This window comes from Myxine glutinosa, chromosome 1 (assembly GCF_964187855.1).
Source record: "Myxine glutinosa chromosome 1, kmMyxGlut1.1, whole genome shotgun sequence".
NCBI lineage: Eukaryota > Metazoa > Chordata > Myxini > Myxiniformes > Myxinidae > Myxine > Myxine glutinosa.
In genome coordinates, this window is record NC_136261.1 from 413,920,582 (window position 1) to 413,933,199 (window position 12,618).

Genomic DNA, 12,618 nt, shown 5'->3' on the forward strand with positions numbered 1-12,618 from the left:
TTCTATAATAAAATATTTATGAAATTTCTTAAGGGGGAGGGTATTAAATTATACAGCACCTTTAATGAAGGAAAGGCAGTTGTTATTGAGCGTTTTAATCGCACTTTGAAAGAGAAATTATATAAAAAATTCACACAACTCGGTTCTCAACAATGGGTATATTTAATTCAGGATATTGTAGATAATGACAATGTTACAGTTCATTCATCAACAAAATCAAAACCGTCAGAATCATTTACAAAATTAGAATATGAAAAGGAGATTAATTTGAGAAAATCGAAGTTCAAAGTTGGTGATATTGTAAGAATATACAGATGGAAAAGTCATTTTGAGAAAGGTTATACAAAAAAATGGACTAATGAATTATTTTAAATCATTGATGTAATGGATACAGTCCCTTGGACCTACAAATTATATGATATGAATGGGGAAGAAATCTTGGGTTCATTTTACTCACAAGAATTACAAAAATCAAAACTGATAAGCCATTAAACAACAACCATTCATACTTTTATCCACCCCACCCAGATGAGTTAATTTAATTAGTAGTAATAAAAAAAATAAAAAATAAAAATCATAAGCCACGCCCACAAAGACCCCGCCCACACAGACCCCGCCCACACAGACCCCGCCCACACAGACCCCGCCCACACAGACCCCGCCCACACAGATCCCGCCCACACAGACCCCGCCCACACAGACCCCGCCCACACAGACCCCGCCCACACAGACCCCGCCCACACAGACCACGGCCACACAGACCACACCCATCATCCCCCACCCCTCTGTGTGCCCCCACCCTTGACCCTTCACCCTCCTCATCCCACCCCCACCTTCCCCACACACACAAGGGGAGGGGAGAGGTGGGATGAGGGGGGTGAAGGGTCTTTGGCAGGGGTGCACTTCCCTTTCTTTTTTTCCTTTATTCTCTTTTTGTAATTAAGAATGAAATAATTGTAGTCAAAACAAATATAACCATATATAAATAGTGAAAACCTAAAAATCCTTATATTAATAAAACATTTTTCTTGAGGTATATATTCCAATTCCCCCCAGCACAAGCCATCAATTTCTCCCCAGCAGAATTCAAAGGCAACAGATGTCTCCAGGTTTTGAATCTTTCTGTTAAAGACAAGAGGGGAGAGAAAATATTAATATAGGGTGAAGCAAGGAGAGGATATGAGCATTGTGATTATGAATTGATATGAGCATTGTGAATTGAGATATGAGCATTGCGATTACAACAACGATTTTAAATAATGAGCATTATCAATCGCACACACACACATACCTCTAAAAGATCAAGCTTTTTGTCAAGATCATTGAGTTGAAAATTTAGGGTATCACAGGTTGGCAGGAAATAACCACTCTTTGGTAAATCATGGGCAGCCCACTCATAGTTGTGGTCATCGAGGTCGTGATCGTGGTTGTGGTCATCGTTCTCAACAGGTGTTGTATTCTGTTTGAAAAAAGAAAGAAAAACATGAGGAGAAATGATTAAAAGATACATCGTATTGATAATGAATAAATAAATGTCAGCTCCCGTTTATTGGTGCCAGTCAGAGAGATGAATAATGAATTACCAGGGTCAGACTCTGATGGTCGTTTTGGACAAGAGACAAAATCTCGTTTGTGTCTTCTTCGAGGTTAATACTACAGACCAAAAAAAAAGAGAAATTACTTCGTTGAAGAAAGCCACACAAAACATATATATATATATATATATATATATATATATATATATATATATATATATATATATATATATATCTATCTATCTATCTATCTATCTATCTCTCTCTCACACACAGACTTGGCATTTAATATGGAATATTTTTTTGTGGGTGTGAACTTACTTTTCAAGATGTCTTAGAACCAAAAGTTCATTGGAATTATGTTGAAATTATTCTAGATTGTGTTAATTTGACCTTTAAAAGAAACAAAAACCACATTTGACATTTCGAAACAAATAAATTGATCCTTGAAAGTGATGTAAACTGATATCGAACTCAATTCATGGACAGTACTGTGTTAAACCTCTGTACGTTTTCCAGAAGTATCTCTTTATTTTGCACATTAGCCAAATTTTTTTTTAACAAAAACAAAAGTTAAATTAAGACTGGGATTACGGACAGTAAAATTACAGTTCAGTACTTCGTGTAACCCCCACGAGCATTCAGGAGAGCATGTACACGTTGAGGCATGCTGTTCACGAGATTTGCCAAGGTTTCGACAGGAATCGCTTGCCATGCAGTGACAATAGTCTGCTGCAATTCACGCACAGAGGTCGGCTGCTGGTTCAAGTGGTCGATTTGACGCGTTAATTCTGCCCACAAGTTCTCTATCAGATTCATATCAGGGGACGTGGCAGGCCACTCCATATACTCTACACCATGGTCAGCAAGAAAGTGTTGGATCATGCGAGCACGATGAGGCCGTGCATTGTCATCTTGGAGGACAAAGTTTCCTCGAAAGGCTGCACGAGCAAATGGAAGCAATGTTTCTTTCAGAATGGCCCTGTACTTGAACTGGTTCAGGTTTCCATTCAGAACAACCAAGTCAGTTTTGCCCCCTGCATGAAAAGCAGCCCAAACGGTCACCCCACCACCTCCAGCTTGGACTCTTGGCACTATACAATCTTTGTTGTAGGCTTCATGCACTTGTCTGCGCACTCGGACGTGGCCATCTTGACGATACACCAGAAATCTAGACTCGTCACTGAAGATCACGTGATTCCAGTGTCCTGGCTGCCATTGACGGTGCTCTCAGGCCCACTGCAATCGGCGCTGGCGGTGTTGTCTGGTCAGGCATGGCTTTCTCAGGGGATGCCTGGCACGATAGCCTGCTTGAACCAGTCATTGGTTGACTAGCCTTCTGGATTCAGGCACATTTGTCAGTTGCTGCCACTCAGGCCTAAGCCGATTAGCTGACTTGGTACGGCCATTGCGGACTAAACGGTGCAGCTGGCGATCATCCCTCCTTGTGGTTCTGCGGGGATGTCCTGGCCTCGGTATTGGAGTAGGGACACCCCTCTGAGCATTTCGTTTCAGGATCTTTGACACCTGACCTTGAGTGATGCCATACTGCCGAGCAATAGCACGCTGTTTCATGCCGTAATTTCGTAAAGCCACCACTCCATGACAAACAGCATTGTCGAGTTGACAGACCATCTCCAGAGGTAGCGGCAATAACTTTTGGAGACGTGCAGCAGTTGTTTTCCACTAATACAGAACGCAACAACCCTTGTATACCCGACTGTGAAGCCAATCATCAAATGCACCTTTTTTTTTTTTTTTTTTTTTTTTTTGTATACAAGATCGAGGCTCGTGAAAGAGCTAACATTAATCACACAAAAAGACAAACCGACACACAAAACACAAAAAACAAGGGGAGCGGTAGACAAGATGGGGAGAGAGGGGGAAGGACACAAAAGAGAGGGGGAAGGACACAAACACAACATTTGAGAGCAGGGACATCGGGAGGACTTGGGGGGAGGTGGGAGAGGATTAAAACATATGAACACTGCAAGGACTCTGGGGTGAATTACCGGGGGTAGAAAAGATCAACGTTTTCGATGGGGGAAGATAAGAGATGGTGGTGAACAGCTGTTTTAAAGACCTGGAGGGAGGAGTGGGTTGAAGGGAGTGGGGGAGTTTGTTCCAGAGGCGGGAGAAAAGGGGAATGAAAGAGTGAAGGTGAGCAGAGAGCCTAGACTTTGGCAGTTTAACCAGAAGAGGGTTGCAGGCAGATCTTGTGCGACCTGAAGGAATATTGGGGGGACAGAGCACAGAGAGAGCTGGGGGAGCAAGGCCGGAGAGGAGTCGGTAGAAGACAGAAAGACCACCAACCTGCCTGCGGTGAGTGAGTGAAAGGCCCTCGGCGTTGACTACATCGCAGGAGATTCCAATGATTCTGAAAGCTTTGGCCTCAACAGCGTGAAGCCGAGCAAGGTGTGAGGCAGGAGCACCAGCCCAGGGGGGGGGAACAGTATTCCATTGAGCTGCGGATGAAAGCCTTGTATGTGGTGAGGAGCTCAGGTGTGCCAAGGAAGGACTTCGCACGATGGAGGATGCCCAGTCGGCGACTGGCTTTGGAGGCCAGCTTGGAAATGTGGTTTTCCCAAGAAAGATCATGGCAGATAGTGAGACCCAAAAGCTTGAGCGACAGAACTTCTTGGAGAGGATTGTTGAGAAAGTAGATGGGAGGGTTGTCCAGTCGGTCCTTTCGGAGAGACATTGTAAGAGTGTGAGATTTGTCAGGATTGAAAGACATGTTCCACTTGTTTGACCAGTCTGTGATTTTGTCCAGGTCTGCAGAGAGTGAGGAGGCTGCAGACTGCCGATCTGAGGGATGAGGAATGGAGCGACAGAGAGTAGAGTCGTCAGCAAAGAGATAGAGAGGATTTTCAAGAGAGTCAGAGAGATCATTGATGAAGACCAGAAAAAGCACAGGGCCCAGAACACTACCTTGGGGAACTCCAGCCTGAACAGGAAGAGGAGATGAGAGAAACCCATTCAGGGCCACACGTTGACTACGACCAGAGAGGAAGTCCGCCAGCCATGCGTGGAGATTTCCATGGATAACAAATTAGGAGAGTTTGGAGAGCAGAGCAGGGTGCCAGACCGTATCGAAGGCACGTGAAATGTCAAGGGAGACAGCTCTAATTTCCTGTTTGGCGTTGAGGACCTCCATCCATTGTTGAGAAAGCAGAAGCAGCATGTCCAGAGTAGAGTGACCAGGTCTGAAACCAAATTGATGATCAGAGATCAAGCCATTGGAGAAGAGGAAAGATTTAATATCTGAAGCAATGATGGATTCCATGACTTTGCTGATAATTGGGAGAAGGCTGATTGGTCTGTAGTTGCTGGGATCTGTTTTTGCACCTTTTTTGTGCAAAGCGGTGATGTTGGCTGATTTCCAAGCAGATGGCAGATGACCTTGAGCAAAAGAGAGGGTGAAGAGAACAGAAAGAGGGAGTGAAAGTGCAGAAGAACATGATTTTAGGACCCGTGGGCTGATGCCGTCAGGACCAGTTGCAGAATCAGAGTCGAGGGTTGACAGAAACTTTTCCACCTTGTCAGGAGGAAAGGACACAGAGTCCAGGAGCAGCTGGGTACGACTGGGTACGGTGGGTACAGAGAGGGATGGGTTTGGGACACAAGATTTAGAGGCAAACACAGAGTTGAGGCATTCAGCTTTTTCACGTGCGGAGTCAGCCGTTAAGCCGTTTGAGGTGAGGGAGGGGATGGAGGGGGAACAAACACCAGAAACAGATTTGACCAGACGCCACCAGGATTTGGAAGAGGGAGACAGATAAGAGAGTTCGGTCTTGAGAATGGTGAGATATTGTTTCCTGGCTCTCCTGAGGGTGGACACACACTTGTTTCGGGCTTTGTGAAAGGAAATGAGATTTCCTTCCGTTGGATTTGCTTTCCAGGAGACGAAAGCAAGTTGTTTCAGGGCAACAGCCTCACCACAAGATTCCGTGTACCATGGACGGGAGGAAGGGTATGACAACTGAAGACGAGATGGTATAAATCTGTGCATGAGAGAGAGCAATTTACTTTGAAAGAATTCCCAGGATGAGTTGATGTCAGAGGCGGTAGAGATGGGAGACCAGTCCAGATGATTGATGGCTGCTTGAAGACCGTGCCAGTTGGCCTGAGTGAAATGCCAGACTCGTCGACGCTGAGGAGGCTCTCTGAGAATGGTCAGAGAGATGTCCACTTTGACAAGCACATGATCAGATGAGCCGATTGGAGCAGAAGAAGAGCAGCAGACATTTTCAGGGAAGTTTGTCATAACCAAATCCAGAAGAGAAGATGCTCCGTTGACTGAGATCCGGGTCGGGAAATTGACAGATTGTGTCAGTCCCAGTGAGTCGCAGAAGTCCTTTGCTGAAGAGCCATGGCTGGTGAGAGAGGTACCCACACCCAGCCAACTGGCATGGTGACAATTGAAATCACCACATATGAGGAAGAGAGAGTTGGGATGGGTAGATAGAAGTTGGTCCATATTATCAGACAGTGAGATGTAGATGGAGTCATCGCTGATTGGTGGACGGTACAACAAACATATGAACAAAAGGTGGGAGCGAAGGGGAAGCCGTAGCCAAAGGTATTCCTGGGGGTGAGGTGGAGAGAGGGCAGTGGAGGGCGAGTGAGGAAGAGAGTTTTTTATAAAGATAGCAACCCCACCTCCAGGACGAGGCTCAGGTCTATCATACCGGAGGAGGGAGTAACCTGGGAGAGATACCAAGGCATCAGAGACATCATGAAGGAGGAAAGTTTCTGTTAAGCAGATCACATCTGGTTTGTCAGAAGCAACCTGTATGGAGAGGTCAGTCAAGTTTGAGCGAAGGCCCCGGATGTTTGAGGTCCATACCGTTAATGAAGAGGAAGGGGGAGCATCGGGTCCAGAACAGGGGGGGGAGGGGTAGGGTAAGATGTGGAAGAGGAGGAAGAGGTAGGGAGAGCTGTTGAAGGTGTGTCAGAGATTTCAGAATAGCTTGGAGAAAGGGAAGAATGGGGCGGACAAAAGGTTTGATGGAGATTGGGTGAGGCACAGTGAGGTGTTATTTGAGGAGGGGGAAGAGCAAGGCAGAAGGTTTGGGGAGATGAAGGTGAAAGTTGGAAGGAGGAAGAAGCAGGGAGGATGCTTTGAGGAGGAGGGGTGAGAGGGGAGACTAGGAGGGGAGGAGCGAGGGAGAGTCTCAGAGGGGAGGGGTGTGGGGGGAGTTTAGGAGGGAGGGGAGGGAAGGGGCAAGGGGGGAGATTTGAAAGGGATGGGAGATGGGGAGGATTTGGAGGGGAGGGGTGAGATTGGATTTTGAAAAGTGTACGATTCATGGGAAACGAACATTTTTTGCAAAATGAGTTTGAGACCTTCGAGTCAAAAATACGTTTGAGGACACTGGAGGAGGGATGGAGTTCTGGATAGTTTAGGGAATGTAGAAAGGAGGAACTGTAAGAGATGGTATTATATATATTTTTTGGAATGAATAGATTTGGTGAGCAAGACGAAAGCATCCTTTTGTAGGAAAAGAAGAAAAGGGTGTTATAATATATGAGAGAAAATAGTTGTTCAGGGGAGAGATTATACATTTCTAACCGCGTGATCGCGACCGAAGAACGAACGAACAAAAAGAACAAATAAACGAATAAGACCTGGGAAGGAAATAGTTTTTTTGGGGGTTTTTTTTTTTTTTTTTTTTTGTGTGAGTACAGATATTAAACAAGGAGGTACGGGGTGAACGACTGGGACGAAACAGTGAACGAAAATAATTTCAGCGCATTCGACGAATCGCTGAGAGAAAAACAAACCACAAGGTCGGAGACGGTACGGTAGTCCAAGCCTACGAGTACTAGGCCGCAGAATACTCGATACCATTAACCGACGATTGTGTATACATGTACGAAAAATTAGCACCGAAAATTTTCCAAAAGATACGCTATAGGTACATACACCGAATGATAGATACAGTCTCGACAAAAACACGATTGAGAAATATCACTTAGCTTCGAAAGCGTGAGCGCATGGAGCAGCTTCGAAAAGACGTCAGGCCTGTCCGTACATTGTCCGTACATTTTGTCCGTACATTGTCCGTATTTTGACCTGTCCGTACATTTTGCCATGCCACCTGTGATATAATCCTGTTGTTGACTTCTTGCTGTGACAGACAATGTGACATGGTTCTTTTAACAAATAAATCACCAAAGTGTAAAAGAAACTCACCAGATTGATATACTGAGTTAAGAAAGTAAACCCAAGTCAAGAAAAAAAAAAAATTCCATATTAAATGCCAAGTCTGTACATACACACACACACACACACACACACACACACACACACACACACACACACACACACACACACACACACACACACACACACACACAAACACACACACACACACACACACACACAATCTCGTTTTTTCATTTCTGTTCCTCACAATTCCATCTCTCTCTTTTATTCACAGACACACACACACACATACACACCCTCACACACACACACACACACATACACATACACACATCTCGTTTTTTCATTTCTGTTCCTCACAATTCGATCTCTCTCTTATATTCACACACACACACACACACACACACACACTCGTTTTTTTCATTTCTGTTCCTCACAATTTGATCTCTCTCTTTTAGTCAGACACACACACACACACACACACACACACACACACACACACACACACACACACATCTCGTTTTTATTTCTGTTCCTCACAATTGGATCTCTCCCTTTTATTCACACACACACACACACACACACACACACACACACACACACACACACACACACACACACACACACACATACACACACACACACACACACACACAATCTCGTTTTTTCATTTCTGTTTCTCACAATTCGATCTCTCTCTTATATTCACAGACACACACACACACACACACACACACACACACATACACACACACACACACACACACACACACACACACACACACACACACACACACACAATCTCGTTTTTTCATTTCTGTTCCTCACAATTCGATCTCTCTCTTTTATTCACAGACACACACACACACACACACACACACACACACACACACACACACACACACACACACACACACACACAATCATCTCGTTTTTCATTTATTTTCCTCACAATTAGATCTCTCTTTTATTCACACACACACACACACACACACACACACACACACACACACACACACACACACACACACACACACACACACACACACACACTCACTCTCGTTTTTTCATTTCTGTTCCTCACAATTCAATCTCTCTCTTTTATTCACAGAAACACACACGCACACACATCTCGTTTTTTATTTTGTATCATACCTTTCACATGAATCTTCTAAGAACGGTGAAACATTAAATTCATTCGTCGGGTGAATATTCTGAGCCCTCCATCTCGGAGGTAGGTTGTTCAAACCCGTATTCAGTTCGTTGTGAAACTCTTGAGGAATAACTTGAAATTCTGCCAGGATATTCACAATATTTGAATTGCTGTAATAAAGAGAAAAAATATATCATGAGTCATATAATTAATCACATACAAAGCTCTCATTAACAGTGTTTAACACCAAACGAAACTTACCAATGTCCTGGTGAGTATTCTTCATCAGAGGAAAGACTGGAATAATACAAGCTCATCTTCGTTCGCAATGTTTAAAATTGAACTGAATACGGCTTTTTATAATGAACAAAATGTATTTTCGGGAAGGAACTGCTTGTCAGCATTTGGGAAACTGAGGGCGTATGTGTGAAAAACAGGAAATGAAACAATGAGAACCTTTGGGAAGTGATCCAAGTCATAAAACATGTCATTTCTCAAAAGTGAGCTATTAATTAGAAAAGGTTCGAGTATGGTAGCCTTGGTATATAAATGGTAATATCTAAAAAGTTAATGTTAATGTTAAAAAAGTAAAAAGTTAAAGAAAGAAAAGCTAATGGGAGTTCCTATTGAGAAGACTGATCAAAGATTGAATCTTAAGATGGGCGTTCTAGAAGGAGGAAGGAAAAGTATTTATGAATGGTCTGAGAACTTTGATGGACGCCACATCGTTGGAGGACAGACCATCTATTATAACCTCAAAATGATTTGTGAATCTGGTGGCGCACAGACTCGATCATTGAGGGAAACTTTTCACTTTATAAAAGCACAGAGACTGAATAGCGATCGGGTTCTGTTTGTGAATATCTTGGATGGAGATGAGACGAGTAGGAGGATCGATGGATTAAAGAAAATGATGAATGACAATATATTTGTTGGATCAATGAAAGAATGGGCAGAGAGTTGATCTCTATGTTCAGAGAGGGTAGACTGATCGAGTGATCATAGGGTTAATGATAGAATGACCATAGGGTAGATTGGTAGAATGATCGAATGATCATAGGGTTAATGATAGACTGGGTAGATTGATGAACATCGGGAGAAAAGAGGGCGTAAGAAAAAAGGGTAAGATTTTTGGGTGGCAGAGAGGGTATATGAGAAAACCCCATGTAAATAGATGGGATGGTCTGGTGGTCCAGGATCACCCTTATTGATCTACTCAAGGGTTTTAACCAAGGCTCTACCAAACTATTTCCAATTTGAACTCAAAATGCTAGTTAAACAACATTTCTAAGAATTAACTTCAAAGGGTCAACAAATTCATTTTATAACAGATCTAATTCTCATCCAATAATTTTCCTTACCAACTGTCATATTGTAACACTTTAATAAACCTTCGAAAAATGTCTCCCAAATCAATAAATTCCCTTTTTACTTTACAAATACTCATCTGTAAATGATGTATTCAATTACAGTTTCTCCCAATTTGTTTGGCCTAAATGGCCGCAAAAGTGGCTGCCAACATGCAGTACCTTTTTATCTACCAAGCAAGTATTCTCCCACTTAAGACCTCCACCAAATTTTTTTAAATCTGGGATTTCTAATTATATGGATGCACACTCTCAGGACATTTCAGGCTGCTGTTAACAATCCACTACGATAAATTAATTCCTTTACCCACAATTAATTAATGAATACAAATTGAGGATATTATCCTTATCACATTCATTTAAAGATTCATTGTTTTATGAAAATCAATATTCGTTAAAATCTGGTGTTACCTTTTTTTCGGTATCAATTTCAGCAAGATTTTCTTTACTAATCTTTTTTTCCCATATGATCTACGTCTAATACACATAAACACAACACAATTTATATGCTGATAAAATTCAAGTTCATATATATCAAAAATCCGTGGACAGAGTATTCTGATAAATCCATATAAGATCTCTTACAAATTTGGCTAATTTTGTACTCCCACATTTTTTATTTTTTTTTAAACATGAAGCTGATATTCATAAATAGCTTTTATTCTCATATAAATTCTATCAAAAATGCAATCCCAAGGTTACTCACAATTCCTTACTATCAATTAATGGCTGCTTACTACTCAGCACATCAAATCTTTGTATTCCATCTGCCTTGACAAAAGAGATTATCTTCATAATCAAATTGTCTTTTTATTTTATTTTACGGATTTTATGGATATTTAATCCCATCCACATCAAACTATCTATTTCAAGAGAGGCACACTGTCAGTTTTAGCAATCTTTTAAGAGAAAAAATACACAAATTCATACATTATGTATATTTGTTTGCGTTGGAACCATTATTTGCAGATCAAGATGGGTGTTTCATAAAATTTGTCCCTCAATTTTAGAAATGCAGTTACACAAACAGATAAAAAATAATAATTTATTCTTAGAAAACCCCTATAATGTCCACATTGAAATCACCCTTTTGGTTCCCACAATAACTTATCCAAATTTGACAACACACCCGTTTACATGTCAGTCGACCACTGACCAATCAATCATGCAAAGCAATTAGTCCGAAATTCCCGCCTGATCATCATGTGACTCTTGTCACTTGGTTCCCCAAAAAAATTGCAAAGCAATTGTTCCAAACTCTGTAAATTCAAAAAAAAAAAAATTTTTCCCCCAAAATGCTCCCTAAAGCCACATTTATAATTGGCAAATATGAGGCTTCCAGAATGAACTCTAATCTTGGATCTTTTAATTCTATGTTCCAAAAAATGTCCAATTTCGGCATTTGATCAATTAATTATTATTTTGTTAATACGCAAAAAATAAATCATTCTTGGTCCGAAAACTTTTCAGACACAAGAAGCATCGACAGTTACTCATGTTGGTCTAGTGATCTTATCTGTTGAGGCCAATCGTCATTTGGGATCTGCAGCAATGAAGGCCTAATCGTTGTCTGAGGTACCAGTAAGCACTGGTACCCTTGATCTTGGTTTTTCCCTATGAACCTGTCTCCTATTTGAATATGGACAACGTCGTCCCCAGTGTCCCATATTTCCACAATTAAAACACCTGGCCTTGTCATTGCCTGTTCTTTCAGGGCTACCTATCCTATTACTTCCTAGTTTTCAATTCTTGTCCTAATCTATCCAATCGACTTCGCTCAAATGTACCATTTCTTGGAAACTCCTTGGCATGTCCCTTTGTCCACAAATACCAATTCTCGATCTCCCTAATGGCCTCTACACCATAAAGATTGTACATAGAATATGTACAAGTACCTTTTCGTGGAATATCTGGTTCAACTTTTCTACCCTGACAGGCCCTATTTCCCATTTCGCCTATAGGAATGTATTAGGCAAACCGCTGTGTGGTGTGTCTTCTGAGGTTGGTATGACAGTCGTTCTTCACTGGTGATTCCAGGAAGAGTCTCTCCAACTTTCAATTGATGATGGCAGCTGAGTCCAGGAACACCTCCTTTTTGTACCACCGTTTCACCAACCGATCCCCAAACTGATCGGACAGGTAAATGACCACCGACAGGTGGGGAACCACCTATCGGTCCCTTGTCACCAAAGCCAAAACACTTTTGCGGAGGCCAGGTAATTGTGTTCTCTGTCAAAAAGGCACACCAGATATTAAGCATAAATATAAAATATATATTCGGACCTTTCCTTCACTTTTGTCAACTTACCACCTTGCTCATTTTTGAAGGTATCTTCACATTAACATAAATATTCTGATTCCACATTGATTTCACAATGTGGATTTTATCAC

The 12,618-nt window shown here is 42.0% G+C and overlaps 1 protein-coding gene across 1 annotated transcript; it reads right to left on the bottom strand.

Annotated features, from left to right (window-relative positions):
• Positions 1 to 910: 910 nt before the first annotated feature.
• On the bottom strand, positions 911 to 12,444 carry LOC144889612 (uncharacterized). The gene is made up of 6 exons (XM_078770553.1): positions 12,206 to 12,444; positions 9,122 to 9,272; positions 8,863 to 9,030; positions 1,584 to 1,653; positions 1,292 to 1,459; positions 911 to 1,122 (listed from the first exon to the last, which is right to left on the bottom strand). Exons 2-6 carry the CDS (start codon positions 9,175 to 9,177, stop codon positions 1,087 to 1,089), a joined length of 498 nt encoding a protein of 165 aa, XP_078626679.1. The 5' UTR covers positions 9,178 to 9,272; positions 12,206 to 12,444; the 3' UTR covers positions 911 to 1,086.
• Between the last annotated feature and the right edge of the window lie 174 nt (positions 12,445 to 12,618).

Bases quoted from the DNA above. Each gene is read 5' to 3' on its own strand.
- LOC144889612 (XM_078770553.1), bottom strand. From the start codon at position 9,177: ATGAGCTTGTATTATTCCAGTCTTTCCTCTGATGAAGAATACTCACCA. The intron at 1,460-1,583 runs GTAATTCATTAT...TTTTTCAAACAG, and splicing joins ACCATCAGAGTCTGACCCTG to AATACAACACCTGTTGAGAA. The intron at 1,123-1,291 runs GTATGTGTGTGT...TGTCTTTAACAG, and splicing joins AAAAGCTTGATCTTTTAGAG to AAAGATTCAAAACCTGGAGA.